Here is a 24,943-nt window from a genome sequence, read left to right on the forward strand (position 1 = left end):
AGATATATGGCAAAAGTGAAACCATATCTGGCTCTACTTCTCTGGATCTGGTTTAGATCTCACTCGTTAGTGCATCAGTGGTATTCTGTTGATCTACAGGATTTTGTTATGGTTAAACCTCTTGTTAAACAGACAGTATGAGAGCTAGAACGGGAACATCTTGGTCTCAATAATTCCCCTAATTGGGAATTTTTGTACACAACTGAGAGGAAAGTATTGTTTCTTTTTGCTTTAGATTTGCAGTATCTTGATATTTCCTTTGATTTCAGAAACACATTGGTATTTCCATACAAAACAAGAGAGCAGTCTCCTTCAGATGTGATGATGTGTCAGGATCTCAACTTGCAAGGCAAATTCTTCTACTTCGTCCAGACACATTTCACATGCAGACAATCTCCATAAAAGTAAAAGCAAAGGATAGAGAGGCTGATGTCACAATTGGAGCAGAAAGGGAGCATTTCACAAGTTGGTTTCATACTTGTAAGTTGTGAAAGCAATGTTATTGAGTTCAAGTTCTTTACTGAAATTGAACTTTATGACTTAGGTGCTGTGAGGTGTTGTCCAAATCGGTCCCTGACATCAGAATGGGTAGGCTATGGGAAGTTCGATCTCCAGATCCTATTTGTGACGATGCTGTTACTTTAAAAAGGTTACTTTGTCCTTGGCTTTTTTGAAGAGAGGTTGCAAAGGCAGACGTGTCAAAGAGTCGAGGGAGTACCAGTTTAACAATGGAAGGGGAGTGGCCAGTTCTCCCAGTTCAGGTTTTTCCCAATTTTTTTAGCTGTAGCAGTCACAAGATGTTTTGAGTTCAAGAGGGTTGCAAGCTTCCGTAAATGATTCCTAACTGACTTTCTCCAAAATCTCTCCAGATGTTGTTCTGTCCTGGATTGGAATCCTGCCTTAAAAATCTGTGTTTGAATTTACCTTTTGCCAAGGGATGTGTTTATGGTATGTAACTATACTGGAGCAGTTAATTAGTTAATTTGCTGTATTGAGTATTCAGTTAAGTTTTCCAATAGTTAAGTTAGTCTAAATTCCGCTTTCTTTTGTTCGTGTTTTAACTGGAGTGTTTACATAAATTGTGTTTTGCTTAAAGACAAATGATTTGATCGGATGCATCACACCTGGAACACCCCCTTCATATCTACCTTTAAAATAAGAAAAAGTTAGGGTCTAGGCTATCTTCTTAAAATTTTTGAGGGGGTCTGGCCTGGTCGATAACAGATTGGGGGCTTGTCCAGGATCATTCTATAATTCCAATTTGGGTTTAGGGCTGTCAGTCTCAAAGGCGGCGAGTGGTATGTGTTGGTGTCTTTTGTGTCGGGTGTTCAATTCAATTGGTTTAAACAGTGTAGTAATGGCTCTTTTGGTCACGAAGAGTTTTCTCGGGGTGGAAGAAGTGACTTCGGTGGCTTTACAAAATGTGAGCATGAAAAAGCTGTTGGAATTGGCAGACAAGCTAGTGGTGGGATAACACAGTGTGGAGCTGGAGGTACACAGCAGGCCAAGCAGCATCAGAGGAGCAGGAAAGCTGACCCGAAACGTCAGCTCCACACTGTGTTATCTCAGACTCTAGCATCGGCAGTTCTTACTATCTCTAAGCTAGAGTTGGGGGTACCTTTGTCTGTGAAAAAAGGAGAGGTGATTACTGCAACAGCTTGACATTTAAATTTACATGAAATGCCATCAGAATATTTGGAAATGGCCAGAATTCAATTGCAGATGAAGCAGCTTGAGCATGAAAAGTGACTAAAAAGTTTGCATTACGGTTAAAAACACAGGAAACAGAAAAAGAAAGAATCGCCTTGGCAAAACAAAAAGAAAAAGGAGAGGAAGGCCCTACTAGAAGAAAAGGAGAAAGAGAGAGAGTTTGAACTTCAGAAGTTGGCAATTAGACAAGAAAGTTGACTTAAAAGGATGGAAGTGAAGGTAGGAGGTAGGCTTAGTAAGGAGGATAGTGAGGATGAGCAAATTCATTGTAGCCAAAGGCCTGGTGGGGATCTGTTTAAATATATCCAAACATTGCCTAAATTCGACGAGAAGGATGTCGAAGCCTTTTTCACCTCATTTGAGAAAGTGGCTAAACAAATGAAGTGGCCAGTGACCATGTGAGTTATGTTGATTCAAGCAAAGTTGGTAGGTAGAGCTAGTGAGGTATTTGCATCGCTGTCAGAGAAGGTATCTGGGGAGTATGAAGAGGTGAGAAAAAGCCATCTTAAGTGCATATGAGCTTGTGCCAGAAAGCCTACAGACAATGCTTCAGGAATCTAAGGAGGGACCTTGGTCAAGTGTACATTGAGTTTGAAAGGATCAAACAAAGTAATTTTGATAAGTGGATAAGGGTATTAAAAATACATCAAACATATGATGCTCTTAGAGAGACAATTATTTTGGAGGAGTTCAAGGATTCACTTCCTGAGGTAGTGAGAACTCATGTGGAAGAGCAGAGAGTTAAAACTGCAAGATTAGCAGCTGAAATGGCTGATGATTATGAGTTGGTTCATAATTCAAAGTTTGGCTTCCAACATCAATTTCAATACGTGAGGGATAGAAATTGGGGAAAATACAAATCCTCAAGTGCTAAGGGAAAAGTAGATCTCAGTGAAGATAATAAAGATAGCTTACCACTGGGTAAGAAGGAAACCCATGAAGGAGAAAGGGAAGTTAAAAAGCTCAGGTGTTTTCACTGCAACAACGTAGGCCACATGAAGTCACGGTGTTGGTGGTTTAGGAAAAGCACTGGGAAGACGGATATAGGAAAACAGAATAAGCTGGTGAGTTTTGTTGAAGTGGTAAAGGAATGCATAGTGGGGGCTAAAAAGCTGCACCAGAATGTACAACCTGGTCAGAGGTTGGTTGAGAAGGAAGTTCCAGATCTTAAACCATTTACTTGTGAAGGTAAGATTTACTCGCATAGGCCAGGAGCAGCAGGTAAAATAGTTATAGTATTAAGAGATATGGGATCATGTCAATCTTTGATATTGAGAGATGAGGAGATATGTAATTCAGAAGGACTATTGCCAGGAAAAGTGCTAATATGTGGAATTGTGGTGAGACGAGAAGTGCTCCATTGCATAGAGTGAGGTTGGAATGTGCACTGAAAAGTGGAGAAGTGGTGATAGGAGTACTGGATAAACTCTCGGCTCCAGGAATACAATTTGTCCTTGGTAATGATATAGCTGGATCACAGGTACGAGTGCTGCCTACTGTGGTTAGAAAGCCAGTCAAAAATCAGGCAACTGAGGTATTACAGGAAATATATCCCAGGACTTTTCCTGCCTGTGTGGTGACAAGATCACAAAACCACCAGTTGAAATAGGAGGAGAAATCAGAGAATACAGATAAGGAAGTTGAAGCAGAATTATTAGAGACCATTTCTAATTGAATGGTTGAGAAAAAATGAGAACACGAGGAGGACAAAGTGGATATTTTTAATTCAGAGAAATTAACTGAGTTACAACAGAAAGATGAAAAACTGAAGCAATTGTATCAAAAAGCAATAAGGAAGAATCTTAGTGTATTCCCGAATGTTATTATCTTAAAAATAATGTCTTGACGAGAAATGGAGACTGTCACATATTCAGACAGATAAGAAATGGGCAGGCGTTCATCAAGTTGCATTACCAGTGGGTTTTTAGAAAGAAGGTGTTGCAGGTAGCACATGAATTACTAGTACGCGGTTATTTAGGGGTAAGAAAAACTCAAGCCAAAATATATTTTTACTGATCTGGACTGCGTAAGGATGTAGTTGAATTTTGCCAGACATGTCATATGTGTCAGATAATTGGAAAACCTCAGACAGTAATAAAACCAGCATTCCTGCATTTGAGGAACCTTTCACAAGGGTCTTAATTGATTGCATAGGACCTCTACCTAAAACAAAAAGTAGGAATCAGTATTTTTTGACAATAATGGATGTGTCCACAAGATTTCCAGAGGCTATTCCATTACGCAATATCACAGCTAAAAGGATTGTAGAAGAGTTACTTAAATTTTTCACGAGATATGGACAACCCACAGAGATACGATCAGAAGGATCAAATTTTACAACATAATTATTCAGCAAAGTTATGGATAGCTTAGGAATAAAACAATTCAAATCCACTGAGCATCCAGAATCACAGAGAGCATTATAAAGGTAGCATCAAACTTTAAAGACAACGTTAAGGGCTTTTAGTCAAGCCTACCCAGACAATTGGGATAAAAGAATTCTGTTTGTACTTTTTGCAATAAGGGCTGCATCAAATGAATTCACCAAACTAATTGAAACTAATTTGAATTAGTTTTTGGGCATGAGGACCACTGAAATTAATTAAGGAGAAATTGGTGAGTCAGAATTCAGAGACCACATATTTGGACTGTGTGTCAAATTCTCGGGAATGATTAAATAGAGTAGGGCATTGGCTGCACAGCATTTAAAAGTAGCACAGCAAATGATGAAACAGGAAGCAGACAAGAAATCAAAATTTCACAATTCTGCTAACGGAGATAAAGTGTTAGTGTTACTTCCAGTGATAGATGAACCTTTAAAAGCAAGGTTTACTGGACCTTATCAATTTGAAAGGAGATCAAGTGAAGTGAATTATTTGATAAGGACTCCAGATAGAAAGAAATCTGACAGAATGTGTCATGTGAATATGCTGAAAAGCTACTTTGATAGGGAAGGAAAGCAAAAGGAGAATGTGTTACTGGTTACAATACAGAGTGAAGAACCAAGTTCAGAGGATTCTGAATTGGACATTCCTCAAATTAAATTGGACAATGAGGAAGTTCTCAAAAATTGGAATAAAATATTGAGTTACCTTCCAGAGGAAAATCAAAATGACCTGAATGAGTTATTACTATCACATGTGGAGATATGTGAGAATGAGCTGCAAAGTATTAATTTAATTATGCGTGATGTAGATATAGGAAATGCTGTTCCAATTAAGCAACATCCTTATAAATGTAACTCTCTAAAGTTGGCACAGATTCAAAAAGAGATTGAATGCATGCTCCAAGACAACATAAAGTGACTTGCAGCAACTGGAACTCACCCATAGTAATGATGCCAAAACCAGATGGTACCCGACAATTATGTGTAGACTATCGCAAAGTCAATGCAGTTACAAAGTCTGATTCATATCCAATTCCACGTTTGGAAGACTGTATTGAAAAGGTGGGACAAGCAACTTATATTTCTAAGTTGGACTTACTGGCAGGTACCTTTATCCTAAACAGCAAAGACAATTTTGGCTTTCGTGACACAGAATGAACTGTATCAATTTAAAGCCATACCATTTGGTATGAAAAATGCACAAGCCACATTTCAAAGACAAACTAATAAAGTCATTGCTAGATTCCCAATGGTGTGGCATACATTGAAGACCCTGGTGAGTTTTAGTCACACATAGAAGGAACATTTGCAGCATTTATCAGAATTAATGTATTGACTTCAGGAGGCAGGCTTGGTGATAAACCTGGCTGACAGTGAATTCGCCAAAGCCCGAGTCATGTTCCTGGGCCATGTTGTCGTGGACATTGACAGATGGCTCCACAGAATGTGAAAATGGAGTTTCCCATACCATTGACGAAGAGAGCAGTACTACGATTCCTGGGATTGAGTCAATTTTATCGGAAATTCATACCGAATTTTAGCAGTATGACTGCTCCACTTTATTGAAGTGCAGAAAATTTCAGTGGACAGCAGACTGTCAGAAAGCATTTGATAGCCTGAAAGCTGTGTTAACCACTGCCCCAGTATTAGCCACACCTAATTACACAAAGCCATTCAACATGGCCATCGATACGAGTGATGTGGGTGTCGGTGCTGTACTTTTACAAGAAGATAACAAGAAGATAGAAAGACCTACCCAGTATTTCTTCAGGAAATTGAATATTCATCAACAGAATAATTCCATGATTCAGAAGGAGACCTTGAGCTTGGTGTGGGCATTACAACATTTCAAAATTTACACTGCCAGTAATGTGTCTGGAACAATTGTATACACTGGCCATAACCTATTAAAGATTTTTTGAAGAAATTTAAGGACAAAATTTCCAGACTGTTTAGATGGAGCTTGTAATTACAGACATTCAATTTGAAAATTATACACGTGGCAGGACACAAAAACGTAATTGCCGACATGTTGTCGCGACTTGGATGAAGAACGATGGAGGTGTTTGGTGGCAGGAGTAAACAGATAATGTAAACAGATGAATTAGAATGTATTAGTGAATGTTTGCATGCTTAGAGTCAATGTAATATATATGTCTTATAGTGTACTAATAGAGTAAGACTAAGGGGTTTAAAATGAAGCTGTCTTTATATGATGATGGTACTTTTTTTAAAAGGGATGAGGTGTGAAATGCTGTCACTTTAAAAAGGTTATTTTGACCTTGGCTTTTTTGAAGAGAGATTGTAAAGGCAGAGATGTCAAAGAGTCCAGGGAGTACCAGTTTAACAATAGAAGGGGAGCGGCCAGTTCTCCCAATTCGGGTTTTTTAATAGTATTTTTTAGCTGTAGCAGTCACAAAATGTTTTGACTACCAGAGGGTTGCAAGCTTCAGTAAATGATTCCTAACTGACTTTCTCTGAAATCTCTCTGCATGTTGTTCCCTCCTGCTTGTAAGAATTTGAGTTTGAATTTACCTTTTTGCCAAGGGGTGTGTTTATGGAATGTTACTATACTGGAACAGTTAATTGGTCAAGTTACTGTGTTGAGTATTCAGTTAAGTTTTCCAATAGTTAAGTTATTCTAAATTCTGCTTTCTTTTGTTCGTGTTTTAACTGTAGTGTTTATATAAATCATGTTTTGTTTAAAGCCACATGGTTTGACCAGTTGCATCACACCTGGAACACCCACTTCACATCTACCTTTAAAATAAGATAAAGTTAGGGTCTAGGCTACCTTCTTAAAATATTTTGAGGGGGCCTGGCCTGGTCCATAACATATTGCAGGAAGGAAAATGGTGAGCACATATAATAACATTAGTTTGATGACAGTGATATTGTACCAACTGCACAGTCAGATTGCTGAAATTTGTACACAGCATGGAGTCCAGAACTCAGGTTTACAGAAATGACGTGGCCATTATCCGAGTCATGATGCAGATAACAGGTGAAAATCATCATTGCATTCAATATCTTAATATGGGGTGGGGAAATCAATGTTCCACAGACATGATCTAATCTGCAGTCCATAGATGCATCCACCAAGTCAACTACACTGATTGCCAAACTGAGAAATTGGGTGAAAACTCAATGGATTCCGCATGCAGGAAGCAGGATTTTTTTTCAAAACATAAACTCTTTCATGGAATCTGGGCATAATTGACAAGGCTAGCATTTGTTGCTCATCTATCATCATCTTTCACAAAGTGGTTGCTGAGATGCATTCTTATACTGCTGCAGTCCATGTGGCAGTGCTAAAAGGAAGGGAGTTCCAAGATTTTGATCATGTGTCAGGGAAGGAAAGGCAATATAAGTTCTAATTCTGGATGGTGTGCAACATGGAGGGGACCTTAGAGGCAGTGGTCCCACGTATCTGCTGCCCTTGTTCTTCCAGGTAGTAGAGGCCAAGTAACTGAAAGGTGCTTTTGAGAGACCCTTGAAAAATTGTTGAAGAGAAACATTGTACTAGAGAGAAGTATTCAGAGTGATGTACATTACAGTGTAAACAATGCATTTACAAGATATTGAAAGTGAAAGAGAATTACTCTTTGGCTAAACTAGAGATGTAAGATACATGTAGCATCAATGTTGACCAAGCTTGCTGGTTCCTAAAACACACAGCTGCTAGCCTGGGTCTGCGGGAGGTAGTGAGGGAACCAACAAGATGACTAAAAACTTAATTGACCTTGCTCTCACCAATATACCTATCAGAGGTGCGACTATCTATCCAGACAGTATTGATGGGAGTGACGGCTACACAGACCTTGTGAAGACCATTGTGTTTGTTGCACTACCACTGTTCCAACTGGGACAATGTTAAATATGGTGGATGAGGTGCTAATCAAAGAACTGCTTTGTCCTGGATGGTGTCAAGCTTCTTAAGTGTTGTTGGAGCTGCACTCATCCAATAAGTGGACAGTATTCCAACATACTCTTGACTTGTACCTTGTAGATGGTGGACAGGCATTCGGGAGAAAAGAAGCATGTTATTCACCACAGAACTCCTATCCTCTGATATGCTCTTGTAGCCACAGAATTTATATGACTGGTCCAGTTGAGTTTATGGTCAACGGTGACCCCCAAGATGTTGGTAGTGGAGGTTAGGCTCCATTGAACTATCAGGGGACAATGGTTAGATTCTCTCTTGTTGAAGGATATCATTGCCTAGCACTTGTTTGCTATGAATGTTACTTGCTACTTAAGTTCAAAACCCAGATATTGTCCAGGTTTTATTGTATATGGGGATGGACACCTTCAGAATCTGAGAAGTCCAAATGGTGCTGAATATTATGCAATCATCAGTAAACATACCCCCTTTTGACTCAACAATTGAGGGAAGGTCATTTATGAAGCAGTTGGAGCCTAAGATACAACCCTGAGGAAGTCTGAGAAGTATTGTAAATAAAATTTGGTGAACTGCATGTGCAGATTACCATGTGAAATTATGGTATTGTGTCCATAATAAGGACCTGGCTCAAGGAGGAGCAGGACCGGGAATTAAATATTCCTACATACAAGGTATCTTCAAGAAGATAGGAAAGGAAATAAAGGAGAAGGGCTGGGAGTTTTGGTTAATTAGAGCATTGCAATGCTGGAGAAATACAATTCTCTCAGGATTCAAGTACTCAATTGATTTGGTGAGAGCTAAGGACTGAAAATGATGCAAAACAGTGTTATTTATAAGCCATCAACCAGTGGGAAGGTTGTAGATAACAAAAGAAAAGTATAGAGAGTTGCAAATACACGGAGTAGTTATTGTGGGAGAATTTATCTGAATGCAGAATGGGATAGCAGTAGTGTGAAAGGCAGAGAGGGGAAAGTGTTTTCAGATTGTGTTCAGGAGAATTTTCCACAGCAGTTATATGCCCAGTCCAATAAGAAAAGAGACAATGCTAGCCCTGGTTCCCAGGAATGAAGTGGGCCATGCAGATCAAATTTCAGAGATTCCGATGGCCAAATTTTGAACATAGTCTGGAATTATGCTTTGGGACTGTGTGGAATTCTTGCGGCAATTCTGATGGGCAATTTCACTGTATCTTGAACTCTCTGAAAAAGCCGCTTAAAGTCAAAGACTTCAGAGGGCTCAGAATCACTGAAACTTAATAGTTATGCAGGAAAAGTTACAGGATTTTAAAAAATCTACCCTATGCCCTAGTTAACTATGAAACTGAATACCCAACACAGCATTGACATCTCTGCCAAATACACTCACCTTCATCACTGACACCCACGTACCCAACTCCCCCCAACTCTGGGCTGACAAATTCCCTCCATTGATTACAAACCACTGACTTAACACCATCAGACCTAACATCATCCAAAACGTCATGAGTTTATGACAGGTGTCAGAATATGCAATTGAGAACAAGGTTGAATATGGAAAGTTTGGAGGGAGGTGAACAAGCAAATAAGGGAAGCAATGAAGGGAGTATGAAAAATGAGTGGAAAATGGAATCTGAAAGTTTTCTTAAAAAATAGGAAAAGGGAAGTAAAAGCAACAGTAGAATTGACTAGGAATTAAAAAAGGATTTATACATAGAAGCGAGCAATATGGCCGAGGTATTAAATGAATTCTTTAAGACGCTAGTGCTCCCAAGGTCATGGTGACAGTAGCAAATTCAGTCACTGGAATGATTTCAAAATTGATAGGAACATAGAACAATACAGCAAAGGAACAAGCCCTTTGGCCCACCCTCTGTGTAAAAGAATCCTGTAAAACGCAGTTCCTTTAATATTTCTTGCATGCATTTAAACCTGTGCCTTTAGTATACTTCTATCAGGTCACCACTCAGCTTCTGACACTATGGCAAAAACAATCCAGGTTAGTCTAACCTTGCCTTATAGCTAATGCACTCCAATCCAGGCAACATCTTTTCCACCCTTACGAAAGGAAACAGCAGTTACCCCTCCACAGAGAATCACGTGCTCAGCTCTTACTGTTTTTTGGCAGAGAGTCAGAGGCTGAGGAGTAACTGATAGAAGTATATAAAATTATGAAAGGTATGGATAGGGTGGAAATATCAAATACTGTGAGGCATAAGTTTAAGGTGAGAGGGAGAAATTTTAAAGATGTGTGAAGCAAATGTCTTTTTTTACACAAAGGGTGGTAGGTGCCTGGAACGCACTGCGAGGAGAATTGTAGAAGCAGATACGACAGCAATGTTTAAGAGCCATGTAGACGGATATATGAACAGGCAGGGAATACAGTGATACAGACCATGTGCAGGCAGATAGGATTAGTTTAGAATAGCATCATGGTCAGTGCAGGCATGATGGGCTGAAGGGCCTGTTCCTGTGCTGTACTGTTCTATGTTCTGAAGACCAACTGCTTAGAGGCATGTAGAATCCTATGACATCGGCACTTTGCTATTTGCAAATCACTGACTATTGGGCAATACCTCTGACAGAGTGGCATGGTGGCTCTGTGGTTAGCACTGCTACCTCACAGTGCCAAGGACCCAGGTTCAAACCCAGCCATGGGTGACTGTCTGTGTGGAGTTTGTACGTTTGCCCTGTGTCTGTGTGGGATTTTTCTGAGTACTCCAAATTCCTCCCACAGTCAATGATTTGTGGATTGGTTATGCTAAATTATCTGCAGTGTCCAGGATTCCTAGGCTAGGTGGATCAGCTAAGGTAAATGTGGAGTTATTGGACTAGAGTAGTGGGCTGGCTCTGGTCTTGGAGTGATGTTATTTAGAGGGTTGGTACAGACTTGATGGGCCAAATGGTTTCTTTCCGCACTGTAGGGATTTTGTGTCTTGGGTGCACCTTCTTCTCTTTGCACTTCCATTATGCGCTCCTCTGGCTTCCTCCTGACCAGGATGATTCTGAGCATCTGTTTCTCCCTGCTACTCTATCCAGTATCAAAATAGTATGCCTGAGAAGTCTCAATTCCCCTACCTGCCACTTGTCCCTTTCAAAAGTTCAACTATTCACATTCACAAATGTAAACCCATGGTGATAACTCTATGGCACTGGTTGAGCAGCTGGGTTTAAGGTCTGAATTTTATGGGGTGTGGTGTGGTTAGAGAACCTATTGCTTGGCCATTCCCATCTCTTGTTCAATTTGAAATTAGGTAATGTGAGACTTCTTCTCTTTGAGAAAGATATCCTGCCCTTGTAAAGGGGTAGGGGTAACAGTGTGGGAGACGTGAGTCCCCTGTGGTCACAGGGCACAACACCAAAAGGAGCTACCACTACCTTATATTAAGTAGCATGCTGGCCTCCTTTAGTCTGCCTTCTCCAGCCACACACATTATTGCAGCAGAGGCAGAAACAAGCTCTTAATTAGTCATTAAATGGGCCAGTTAAAGGCTTCATTGGTCTAAGGCCATGTGATTCCAATCTGACAGCTTGGGTTTGGGTGGGAAAGCAGACCAATTTTAGTTTATGCACCATACAGTCCACCAAATACTCTAGCAAAGTTTCCTCCGAATCTCCATTTCTCACAAGTTGACTATGTAAGGCAATGTGGTTCAGTGGTTACCACTGCTGCCTCACAGCACCAGGGATTTAAGTTTGATTCTAGCCTTGGGTAACTGTTTGTGTGGAGTTTGCACGTTCTCCCCATGTCTGAGTGGGTTTCCACCAGGTGCTCTGGTTTCATCCCCGTCCAAAAATATGTGGATTAAGTGGATTGGCCATGGGAATATGGTGTGGGATGCTCTTCAGAGGGTCGGTGCAGACTCAATAGGCTAAAAAGCATCTTTTTGAACTGTGGGGATTCTATGATTCAATATACCTATTGACATTTATGACTGCCACTGTGCTCACGACAGCTGCACATTTTCTTTTAACAGTGACCCTAAGTGAAAACGGTAAAGTGAGAAGACAGTTGAGCTCATGGTGGAATTTGTTAACAGATTGTTAATCCGAGGCACATGCATTGCTGCCCCCATTTCCTTTGGGAAATCACAACAAAGTCTGAGGTATGAGAAACCACTAACAACATCTCAAATAATGATTTCCAATCTGTACCCACACTCAATCTTGCTTTCACAGGTTTCGGAGTGTGACAGACAATTTGAAGAAAAACAGGAGTGAACATATTTATGTGAACAAGTCACATATGGCCACAGGTAATACCTAATTAAAATGTTGATATGCAAAAGAAAGATGAGACATAGAAGGAAAACAACTTTTGAAGGTTTTAAGCCTTGACTAATTAATAACAAATTATCAGTTTTTTTTAAATGACATATCACATTTTGGTATATATTATCAAGATGTGAAAGGTAAAGTTGCCATAATCCCAGAGGACCTGTAGGTATGTTCTCTCATTAGACAGAGATGACTGGTGGCGGTTTAACCTGAGGGTCACTGTGCCTCAGGCAAGGGGAGAAGTTGAGAAGCTGGGAACTTGATGTTAACCTCAGCCAGTGCACGAATTAAATTCATGCTGTTTGACATAGAAACATGGACAAATGGCTCAGAAACATTAAAAAAGTAAACATATTTTTGCTTCAGAGCACTTTCAGGATGTCTCAAGCAAAATGTACATCGGTCCATCCTCACTGTTAAGATAATAGAATGGAGAACTGCAGATGCTGAAAATCTGAAACAAAAACAAAAAATTGCTGGAGAAACTCAGAAGGTCTGGCAGCATCTGTAGAGAGAGAAACAGATTTATGGGAATACAGGAGCAGGAGTAGGCCATTCAGCCCTGACAGTTTGTTCCACCATTTGATAAGACCTTGACTAATCTGTGGTCTTGACCCCTATCCCTTAATACCTTTGCTTAACAAAAAATGATCTCCGATTTAAAGTTAATAACTAATCTAGCATCCACCTACGTTTGTGGAAGACAGTTTCAAACATCTCCTACCCTTTGTGCATAAAGTGTTTCCCGAAAGCTCTCCTGAATGGTCTGGCCCTAATTTTTAGACTTTGCCTCCTAGCTCTAGAATCCCCAACTAGTGTAAATAGTTTATCCACCTTGTCTTTTACTGTTAATATCTTGAAGACATTAATCAGACCAACCATTGACCTTTAAATTCTAGAGAAAACAGGAGTCAACATTGAGTCCAGTGACCCTTCTTCAGATACAAAATCAGAGATTGCTGCAGCAGGTGTTGGCAGCATCAGTGGAGACAAAGCAGAGTTAACTTCTAGGGACCAATGAACCTTCCGAAGAGGCTGCCAGACCTGCTCAGTCTTTTCAGCAATTTTTTTGTTTTGATTCTGATTTCCAGCATCCGCAGTTATTTGGTTTGTTTTTGTTTTGTTGAGTGAACCCTTCTTCAGATTCGCGTTTCTCTCTCCACAGTTGCTGCCTGACCCGCTGAGTTTCTTCAGTAATCTCTGTTTTTGTTTCGGACCCTTCTTCGGAACATGTTTGTACAGCTTTCCACGTTAACTGCTTTAAGCTGGTGGGAAACAAATCGATGTGAAGGTCTGACACCTCTTGCTATCCCCCCGCGGCCATTGCACTGACGTCAGCTACGATTCTTGCGCAGGCGCAGTAGGGTATGAAACGTCATCAAAGGCAGACAATGACGGGTAACTATGACACCGGCTTCTCCTTGGTAACCGCGCAGCAGGCCTGGCAACTCCTAATCTGAAGTGACAATATTGCTAACTCAAACTTAGACCGAGTCCGATAGGTCAGCTCCTCCCTGTACAAGGCGGAGGTGGGAAATCAAACAACACACATTTGAAAGCCCAATAATACACGAGTGCCCTCAGTTCAGACCATCAGCTCGTGAGGCGGTGCGATAGCCTGTCAAATAATTTTTAATTGGGTGATAAGGTCACGGGAACACACTATTACAGAAATTATGACATCAAAGAACTAGAAAAAGCACACCCACACAAACGCGATATAACCATCACCTAAACTCCCAGCACGCCTTTCGCTAGTCCGGCGATTCGAGTCCTCCTCTCCATGGACATGACCGCTGGTCACTTCAATACACTCTGGGACTTGTAGTTCAAACGCTTCACAGTTCACCCGCAAAGCCGACGGCCATGAGCTCAGCAGAAAACTACAATTCCCAAGAGGCGGCGCGGCCCCAGCGCATGCGTATCTGCCTCACAGTCAGCCTTCCCTCCCTCCCCACCCCTCTATCTTCACCGCTGTCTCCTGCTTAAGGGATTTGTTTCGTTTCGTTTTATAACGGAAACTGAGACTGGAAGGAGAAAGAAAAGGAAACTGAGTACTTCCGTGTTTCATCTCCCACTCAAGAATATTCGTGATAGGAGCAGTCTTTCCCATTATCAACTGACCATGACACTGTGAGCATTAACGACTAAATATACATATTATATAAACTGATTTTACTATAATCAGAAATAATCAATGAAACAATGTTGCAAGGATCTAAGAAAAAAGACAAACGTATTCTGTCCGGTACGTGTCCGGATCCCAAGTGCCAGGCTCGACTGTTTTTCCCAGCCTACGGAGTCAGTATAGAATGCACTGAATGCGGCCAGCGCCATGAACAAAGAAATCTAGTCAATATTGAGGAAGTCACCGACCCAGACGTGGTACTGCACAACCTGCTGAGGAATGCTTTGCTGGGAGTCACCGCCCCCAAAAAGGGCACGGAAATGGTGAAAGTGATGGGGCTGTCCAATTATCACTGTAAACTACTGTCTCCCATTCTGACCCGGTACGGCATGGATAAGCAAACTGGGAAGGCCAAGCTCTTGAAGGCGATGAACCAAGGGGAAATGTTTGATTGTGCCCTGTTGGGTGACAGAGCTTTCCTTATTGATCCAGAGCACATTGCGACTATGGGCTACGGAAAAGACCGTTCAGGAAGTCTCTTATACCTCCATGATACCCTTGAGGAAATCAAGAAGGCAAATAGTAATCAAGAACGTTTAATCCCTGTACACGTTGATGGTGATGGCCATTGTTTAGTTCATGCTGTGTCCAGGGCTTTAGTAGGCAGAGAACTTTTTTGGCATGCTTTGCGTGAAAATCTCAAACAGCATTTTAAGGTAAACCTGGATCGTTACAAAGCACTATTTCATGACTTCATTGATGCAGCAGAATGGGAGGATATCATTAACGAGTGTGATCCTTTGTTTGTTCCTCCTGAAGGAGTACCTTTAGGTCTACGTAATATTCACATATTTGGTTTGGCCAATGTGTTACATCGCCCAATCATTTTGCTGGATTCCTTGAGTGGAATGAGAAGTTGTGGTGATTATTCAGCTACTTTTCTCCCAGGATTAGTTCCTGAAGAAAAATGTTGGGGTAAGGATGGACAGCTGAATAAACCTATTTGTATTGCATGGAGCAGTTCAGGACGTAACCATTATATACCTTTGGTTGGAATAAAAAAGGGTCCTTTACCAAGGCTTCCTTTGAAACTGTTGCCCAAAGCTTGGGGTGTACCACAGGAGCTTATTAGAAAGTATATAAAGTTTGAAGATGACAAATGTATTTTAGGAGGTGACCGAAGTTTGCAGGACAAGTACTTGCAGAGGTTAGTTGCTGCAATGGAAGAAATTTTCTTGAAGACACATGATATTCACCCTTCTCTGGTAGCAGATGTTCATCAGTATATATACAGAAGGACAGGGGTGATTGGAATACAGCCTGAAGATGTTACTGAAGCTGCAAAGAAGGCCGTAATTGAAAATCGTTTGCAGAAATGTTTGATTTGTGGTGCTCTTTCCGAACTTCATGTGCCCACTGAGTGGCTAGCTCCAGGAGGAAAGCTGTACAATTTAGCTACAAGCACCTATGGCCAACTGAAGCCAGACAAAAATTACAGCTTTCCTGTCAACCATCTGGTCTGCTCATATGACCCTAAAGAAGATGTACTGGTGCCAGATTACAATTTGAGTCACTTAACATCTTGCAACTGGTGTCACGGTACTTCCATGCGCCATGTCAGAGGGGATGGTTCTGTTGTGTACTTAGATGGAGATCGAACTAATACCCGGTCTGCTGGAGGTAAATGTGGCTGCGGCTACAAGCATTTCTGGGAAGGAAAGGAATATGATAACCTGCCTGAGGCATTCCCAATAACTTTGGAATGGAATGGGAGGATAGTTCGAGAAACTGTTTATTGGTTTCAGTATGAAAGTGACGTGGCTCTAAACAGCAATGTTTATGATGTTGCTATGAAGCTTGTTACTAAGCATTTTCCTGGTGAATTTGGGAGTGAAATCTTGATTCAGAAGGTTGTTAACACCATATTACATCATACAGCTAAAAAAAATCCTGATGAATATACTCCAGTCACTGTCGAAGGGGCACATAGTCGTAGAGTTGGTGACTTGCAAGATGAGCCAGCATCAGAACCACATTTACCAACCAAAATCATTTTAATGGGTCAGAAATCAAAGACTCTGCATAAAGAAGAACTGAACATGAGCAAAATTGAACGAGGTATTCAGCAGAACATTACTGACCATGCAGCTACTGTGCAAAAGAGGAAAACTGACAAATTACGCCAAGATCTGAAGGTACCAGGCCAACCACCTTCTCCTGGAATTGTTAAAGATGGGTCATCATCTGCCCCAGCCACTCCCATCAAGTCCCCTTATTCCACATCACCTTCCAAGGTGAAAAAGATTAGAGTAACCACTAGTGATGGACGACAGGCGACACTGACCCTTCAAGCTTCTGTAACATTTTCTGAGTTTCAAGAAAGCATAGCTAAAGAATTTAGCCTTCCCCCACGTTTGCAATGTATACGGCATGGCTTTCCTCTGAAGGAACTGCACCCACCTAAAGTGGGATGGGAGAATGAGGTATTGCCTCTGCAACACGGTGATTGTGTTTCTGTGGAGATTCTGAAGGACAGCAAGGAATCTGTTCCTGCCGCTTCAACATCTGCAGCTCATTCCTGGAAAACTGAAGAACCTGAAGCATCTGGTAGAGCTTCTGTTAAAGAGACGCAAGAGCATATTGATCTTGAAATGTCTTCCCTCTGCCTTCTAGCAACCTTAATGGGTGAGAAGTTATATTATCTTATTTTTATGAATTCTGGGTAACTTATGCAGGAATATTGTCGTGATAGGATTCTCCAACTGGGAGCTATTAAAAGGAAAAGAAAACTTAAAAGTGGAAAGCTGACATAAATGCTAAAATATATTAGATCAATCAACTCCTGAGAGTGAAAGATAATAGGAGAGTTAACATTTTGTGTTTGAATTGTTATTGATTATTTTTCTTCACAATATTAATATTGTGAAACAGGGGCCAGTATATTTAGTATCCAAATTATTTTTAAGAAATGAAATACACTATGCTGCAAGGCATACTGCAACTCTGTGTTTCTGAGTTTGTGAGTGTCTGTCTTGAGAATGCGACTTGATGTTGTCAGCAGCAAGAATGAAGCAAGAGAACAATGATGCAGTAGGTGCCATGATGTGTCGAAGCTGATCTGTCACGATCCGGCTGTTACTTGATCTTAATTAGGTTGTGTGATGTCAAATGGTTTGGGATAGTAGAATAGACTGCATCATGGTGCTGTTGCAATTCACCCTACAAAAAAATATTGACATTTGTTGTGCATTAACAGAGCAATAGTTGTATTAACTTTGTTCCAGAACTTCATTTGTTTATACTGCTTTCTGCCTTTACCTCTTAGACATCACACACTCGAATGTAATTAGCAGAATTATATTTCTACAATGATTAGTTAACATGAGCAATATTTGATCATTTCACCCAATCATTTGATTGCTCAAATGAGAAATGGTTAAGTGTAATTTGTTTCTTTTAACGATCTTGTAAAACTTCCTTCTTTGTGGAAATTGTCATGCTGCTCACTGAGTATCTTTGGGGTAATATTAATTATGTGTAGGCAATGGGATAAAACTTAAATTTGGACAAAAATTAATTACTGAGCTCAGATATATTTAAGTAAAATAAACAAATTACTGATTTTTCCTTATTGTCATCAGCATGCTTTGTAAATACAATAGAGGTGTGTAAGATTAGCAAAGGTTTAAAGAGCCTGTTTGAACACCAGTTAGATTTTATAGGCTGCATTCATATCTGAAGCCTTGAACCTTTGCACCTTTTGTGTAGGCCATGATTCAAAGTTCAAACCTCTTATTTTTACAGTGTAAGTAAATCTAGGCATATTATGAGGGTGCAAGGCTTAAGACGATTGAACAGGCATTATTACATTAGATTTCGGAACATTTAACCATATTGTTGTGAAAATTTTCCAATTCTATCTGTTTTACCTGAAAATTAAAATTAGTGTCCTGGTAGAATATAGTGATTTTAGTGTTCTAATCCGGAAATTATTCTTTCTTCTCCCAACAACAGTTTTCTTGTTTTTATTTTTCTGTTAATGAAGGTGGTTTCATCCTATTCTGCAGGAAACAGCAGTTTCTAAAGTTTGTATTAGTACTACTGTGCTGTTTTCAGCATATTGATAACCACATTTATTGCAGTGCAATACTAAAATTATTGGTTCTCACCCTGTCTATACACGTGCGATTCCAGTAGGAATTTGGATAGTGGCTAAGAGTAGAAATTTTTTTTTACAATTAGTTAATGGGATGTAGGCATTGCTGGCTAGTCAGTATTTATTGCCCATCTGTAATGGTTCTGTAGAAGTGGTGGTGAACGATTTTGAACCATTGCAGTCCTTGGGGTAAACGTACACCTACAGTATTGTTGGGAAGGGAGTTCAAAGACTTTACTTGCGTTATGGTGAAGGAGCGCGGTATAGCTCTAAGTCACTATGATGTGTGGCTAGGAAGGAAGCTTGCAGACGACGATGCTCTTATGTATTTGCTGTCCTTGTCCTTTTAGGTGGTAGAGGTTGTGAGTTTGGAAGAACATACTGAAGGAATCTAGGTGAGTTGTCATAGTGCAATTTGCAGATGGTGCAATTTGCAGCCACAGTATCTGCCAGTGGTGAATGGGGTACCAATCAGGCTGGCTTTTTTTGTACTGGATGTTATTGAGCTTCATGACTGCTGGTGGACCTGCGCCCACTTTGAAATGAAATGGTTATTCTATGAGGTGGGATTCAGTAGCTTATGCATTCAGTCTCCATAGTTTAGAAGAATTAGAGCCACTCTAATTGAAGCATAGACAATTCCTAAAGGTCTTGACATGGTCAGCGATATGAGGCTTTATCCTCTTTCTAAGGAGACTAGAACTAGGTTCACAGCTTGAGAATAAGAGTTTAAGCATTTAAAGTAGGATAAGGGGAACTTGCTTCACTCCAAAGCCATGACTTTTGGAAATTCTGTACTCCAGAAAGCAATGACTGCTCAATCAAGTTGTATTCCAGAAAGCTGGTTAGTGACAGATAGAACTGGAACCAATCATTCTGCACTTCTTTATTAACTTAGAGTTATACCTTAGAAGCAGACACCACCTTATCTAACTACCTAAGTTTCAGTCTGTGTTTATTGATACCTCTTTTGGTTTAACCAGACCCTTGTCAATAAACGAAAATAAAGTGCTCCTTTTGAAAGGTTCAGCATCGGTTTACTGCAATGAAAACTAAAAATTTTAAAAGGAAAATTAACTAATCAAATTAAAGTGATATTCCTGGGGTGGTGATGTGCTGCAGACCTCCAGTCCTCGCTAGTTTTAGAAAATCCCAAGTGTACTGATGGACATCACGTGCTCCATTTGCAGGAACACCTGAATGTGGATGTGACCATGTAAGAGAGACAGGCAGGCTGGATGAACTCCACCCACCTGACTGCCTACTGTTAGGATCTGTAGGTGGCCATGTTGGAGAGGCTTGGTAGGAGTCCCACAAGGTATTCACCCTGATCTTCCACTCACCACTGGGCTAAAGGTCAGCAGGACACTTGACTGAAATACAGCTAGAAATTGCAGAGTCACCTCCACAGATAATGAAAGAGGGTTGCAACCTTTTACTCCCTACATAAATGTGAAACACAGACTCCAGGTATCCAAGTATTCAGCTTGCAGAGATAACAGCGCTACATGCAGGAATATGCAAGTGAACCACATTTCAGCAGCTTGATTAACAGAGCAAGAGGGAAGAAACAATATGAATTAATAATAGCAGTGATACTGCAAGCTTCTCTCTTCTTGTTTCTGTCAACTTTGAAGTTAGTGCCAGGTGGAAAAGCAACTTGGAACAACAACCATTCGCCGAAAAGTCAAAATCTCCTTTACTACTGCTGTAATTAAATAAAAACCGAAGGAACTGTGGGTGCTGTAAATCAGAGACAAAAATAGAAGTTGCTGGGAAAGCTCTGCAGGTCTGGCAGCATCTGTGGAGAGAAATCAGAGTTAACGGTTTGGTTCGAGCGACCCTTCCTCACTCAACCCAAAATGTTAACTGTGATTTCTCTCTATAGATGCTGCCTGACCTGCAGAGCTTTTCCAGCAATTTCTATTTTTTTTTGCTGTAATTAAATAACTGACTTCTGTTTTAAAATCTAAAATCGTAAGATTGTAAACCTTTTCTTTAAAAGTAAGCATAGCCTACTTTTCCTGTCCACATGAAACATTTTCTTAATTTAAAATTTATTACCTATGTTTGTGTGTGTGCATTTAACGTTTCATTTTATTACCTTTTGAGGATTAGTACTAAAATTCATAGTCCTTGCAGTCAATGAGGCATTTTAAATTTCCTCCTTAATTTTGATCTCGTTAACTATGTTTTAATTGAAATGTGATAGCTGCATGCTAAAATAAGAAATAAAGAGTTTTATGGCACAATGGAAGTGTCCATACCTCTGGACTGGATGGTTACAGGTTCAAGTCCCTACCCCCTTACACAAGAGGTGTGACATAAAATGTCCGAACAAGATGATTTATAAAAAAGAAATAAAGATATTTATTACGACTGACCAAATGAAGTTTACAAAAGAGCAGAGCCAATTCTGTCTCCTCACTTGGTTGTAAAAATACCTACACAAAGGATATTTGTGAACCAGATGGGTTTTTATGATGATTCACATTGTTTCATGAACAGCATTAGAGGAATTAGTCCCGATTTATCAATTATTTTCTTTAAAATTCTTCTAGCTGCCCTCTCGGGATTTGAACCCGTCTCTAGAGCATTAGCCTGTGCCAATTACAGCTAACAACACAATATAGTCAAAATTTAACCCGCCTCATATCTTTGCAGAAAAATGAAAGTGATTTTTGGAGTTGCTTCTTTCATTTTCAGACAACTAGTGGTGATTCTTGTGTTAGTTCCATTCAGATTTCAGTTAAATGTGGAATAATGCTTAGATATCATAGAGTTTTTAAATGAAAAACAGGCCCAGGCAATAGAAAATTAGATATCCTTGTATTTATTCCTGCCTAATTTTTTTCTTGTATGCACTTAAGTTGAGAAGATTTCTTGATATCAGTAAGTGAGGAATATTAGCTGTAATTGTTTCATTTCACACATTTGGCACTTTATTCATTATTTGTTGAAAGATGTTTGTTTTCATTCCCATTGATCCTCATTTGTTGCAAATAAACCTATTCAAATTGGACCCTTAAAGATACTTAGATCATTGCTGGAGTCCACATATCTGAAGAGAGAATAGCTTTTTCAGAACTTTATTTACAGTGAAACAGGTCAGCCTTTAAGCACATGGTAAATCTGAAAAGCCAACAAAAAGGTTGACTAACTAGTTAAAGCTGCATTCCAGTTTGACAGATTAAAGTTAATGAAATTGAATAATGTAAATTAAATGGTAAATATAATCCGTTTAGAAAACATTTGGAATTTTCTATCCTAGGCTGAGATCAAATACAAACCCAGTGCACGTTATGTAGCTAGACCTTTGAAATAACTAATTCATTCTGTTTTGATGAGATTTGACACAAGTGTCCATGAAGTTTATAATGCTGAAAATACTTGGATTGTAGAACAATGAATTGATTCACTTGCCAAGTGGAAATGTACCACATTGAATATTTCTTTGCAAATTTTAAGAATGAACTATTGAACTTTCCACGGTCCATTACGGCATGTGCATTGCCTTATGACCTTTCAGCTGGGAGCAGCTGAGGAGCTGCGGAATGTTTCTAGAGAATAATCACATGGACTTTCACATTTTGAAACCTGTTGCTTTAACTTCTACTTACACTATTGAAACTCACGTGACAATTATATTTTTTAGAATACTGTTGGTGCATTGCACAAAGTTTCAGCATGTGCTTGAGCAGTTTGAAGCAAATTCTGAGACTCCAGAGCATTTTTGAGTGTTCAAACCTTGGCAGTATACATGCACTAGACCAAAACACAGTGGCTTGTTCAAGCAGTTGCAGTTAATTAGTATTAGGTAGCTGCATCACACTGCAGCAGGTGATCTTTCTCCAGACTTTATCTCCTTTGTCCATACTAAAGGGTAATGGAGAAAACCAAATGGTTTGTATATTGAAGTACATTGTATTACATAGCTCTGAGATGCAGTGGAGACTGGGTGCTCTAGTGCATGAATCACAGAAGGTTGGTATGCTTGTTCACCTGATGGAGGTGTATAAAGTTATGAAAGGCGTAGAGAGGGTAGATGGGAAGGCCTTTTATCCATTAATAAAGAGGTCAATAAGCAGGGGCTAGAGTTTTAAAAATAAGAGGTGGAAGGCCAAGAGGAGGTTTCAGAAGGATTTTTTTCACCTGGAAGGAGTGAGAGTCTTGACCTCACTGAATGAAAGGGTGGTTAAGTCGATTGATTTATTGTTGTCACATGTATGGAGATACAGTACAAAGTATTATTTTGTGTGCTATACAGGCAGATCATACCATACAAATCAGAAGCTTCAAGCAGTATTTAGTTATTTACTTAGATTGCTATAACCTGCAGGGAAATGGGCCAAGAGTTGGAAAAGGGGATTAGTGTAGTCAGATCTTTGGCTGGTGCAGACACAATGGGGCAAATAACCACCACCTGTGCTCTAAATGTCTGAGTGTCTATAAAAATTACAGAAGTTATACTTATCATACAGGGCATTGGTGTGACCATATTTGGAGTCCTGTTTACAGTATTGGTATCCTTATTTAAGGAAGGATATAAATACGTTTGGAGGTGTTCAAAGTAGATTTATTGAACTAATACCTGGAATAGGTGAGTTGTCTATGAGGAGAGGTTGGACAATACAGGCTTGTGTCCACTGGTGTTTAGAAGAGTTAGAGGTGACTTGATTGAAACACACAAGATTTTTGAGAGGTCTTGACATGGTGGATGTGAAAAGGGTATTTTGTCTTGTGGTAGAATCCAAAACTCTTAAAGATAAGAGATTGTTAATTTAAGACAGATTAGAATTTTTTTTTCCCCAGAAGGTTGTGAATCTTTGGAACCTCTTCCTCAAAAGGCAGTGGAAGCAAAGTCTTTCAATATTTTTCAGGCAGATATAGGTATGTTCTGAATATATCTAGATTATGTGGAACAATGAGATCAACCATAACCTTATTGCACAGCTGAGCAGATTCAAAAGGCTCAGTGGCCTACTCCTGTTCCTAATTTGTATGTTCACCCAAATGTCAGTTTATCTGAGGTAATGAAAATATTGCAGAATTCTATGTATATTTTTGTAGAAACAATTCTATGGTACAAGAAGATCAACTTATTACTGTTTAAAACTCAGAAAGAACCAACAGAAAAATGCGAAAACATAGCTGTTCTGTTTTAGCTGAGCTGAACCATTTGATTGAAATTCTTCCCCATTCACTTTACAAAAACTAAGTTTTTTTTGTTATCACTTTTTTTGCTACTCAAATTAAATGTGAGTTCATTTTAACCAGCATTCACTCAAATTTTTTTAGAATTGCTTTGAAAGTGTAAGAAGCACCTAGATTCATGTATCTTATTGCATGAATACGTGTGCATATGATTAAGCAAATAACTAACGGAGTAGTCAAGAAGCCAAAAAAAAAGCTTTGAAATGCTGAGAAAACAAGCAGTGACATCGGCTTTGTAAATGAAGTAATAAGAGTCCCCAACATTCTTTTTTTATATTGGAAGTAAGAACAAAATATATTAAAATATGAAAGGGTGAAAGCAGAAGATTGATGACACATGTTTATAGCATCTAGCAATCAATTCCCCTGTTGGCATTCACTGTTGAGGCTCACATAAGGGGTGGAATTGAGTACTAGAAGACACAGTTTCTGTGGAACTGACAGCACAATATTAGTAAAATGTTAGGTTACCATTGTGTTGTTCTGTTTGTTCTTAAAAGAAACAAATTATTTAACATAGCATGGAACCGCTTGTGCATGTGCATATGCATAAGCCTAATATGAATTTAGATTGTACTGATGAAAATAATGTCATTATGAATTAGATGCCATCTGGAATTTTGTAGCTTTTCAATTGCTGTAGTTCTTCTTTGTAACTGTTCACAGCCTCACTTACAGGAGCACAGGAATCAAAAGTAGGCCATTAAGTCTGTCAGTGCAATCGTGGCTATCGAGCAGCTGAACGCCGTTTCCCACTCCATCCCTATTGCCCTGTACGCTGCTGGTAATCAGAAATATAATTTTAAAGTGTATCAATTTTCTTTAAAAAATTACATTCTTTAAGGAAGGTAAATGTTAGTTTATTGCATAACTATTGCTGAAATTCATTTGAGTAAAAAGTCATTAGGATTATTAGCTAAAATTACGTATACAAAAGTTAAAAGTAGCTAAGGACACATTATATTCATTAAAGCTGAAAGTAGGATAAGTATATAAAATCATTGCAGGCCTGATATGTGTTTGAAGACTGTTTAGCTGAAGTGAAGGATTGGAAACCTGAAGTTAGATTCAGCAACTGAGATGGTTCTGTAATTGAGATAACAAGGTATAGAGCTGGATGAACACAGCAGGCCAAGCAGCATCAAAGGAGCAGGAAGGCTGATGTTTCGGGCGTAGACCCTTCTTCAGAAAA

General features: G+C 39.6%; 1 protein-coding gene and 1 long non-coding RNA gene across 2 annotated transcripts in view; both read left to right on the plus strand.

Moving 5' to 3' along the window:
- The first annotated feature begins 11,500 nt into the window (after nt 1-11,500).
- LOC125483009 lies at nt 11,501-13,708 on the plus strand. Its single transcript, XR_007262005.1, has 4 exons — nt 11,501-11,613; nt 11,953-12,081; nt 12,155-12,231; nt 13,419-13,708. It is a non-coding gene; the product is annotated as an uncharacterized LOC125483009 (long non-coding RNA).
- Nucleotides 13,709-14,005: 297 nt separating this feature from the next.
- vcpip1 (valosin containing protein (p97)/p47 complex interacting protein 1) overlaps nt 14,006-24,943 on the plus strand; it is a 31,464-nt gene continuing 20,526 nt past the window's right edge. The window contains exon 1 of the mRNA XM_048595895.1: nt 14,006-17,066. Coding sequence (XP_048451852.1) covers nt 14,459-17,066 — 2,608 coding nt within the window. The 5' untranslated portion in view covers nt 14,006-14,458. The remainder of the gene's footprint in view (nt 17,067-24,943) is intronic.

This window comes from Rhincodon typus, chromosome 4 (genome assembly GCF_021869965.1).
Source record: "Rhincodon typus isolate 14 chromosome 4, sRhiTyp1.1, whole genome shotgun sequence".
Classification (NCBI taxonomy): Eukaryota; Metazoa; Chordata; class Chondrichthyes; order Orectolobiformes; family Rhincodontidae; genus Rhincodon; species Rhincodon typus.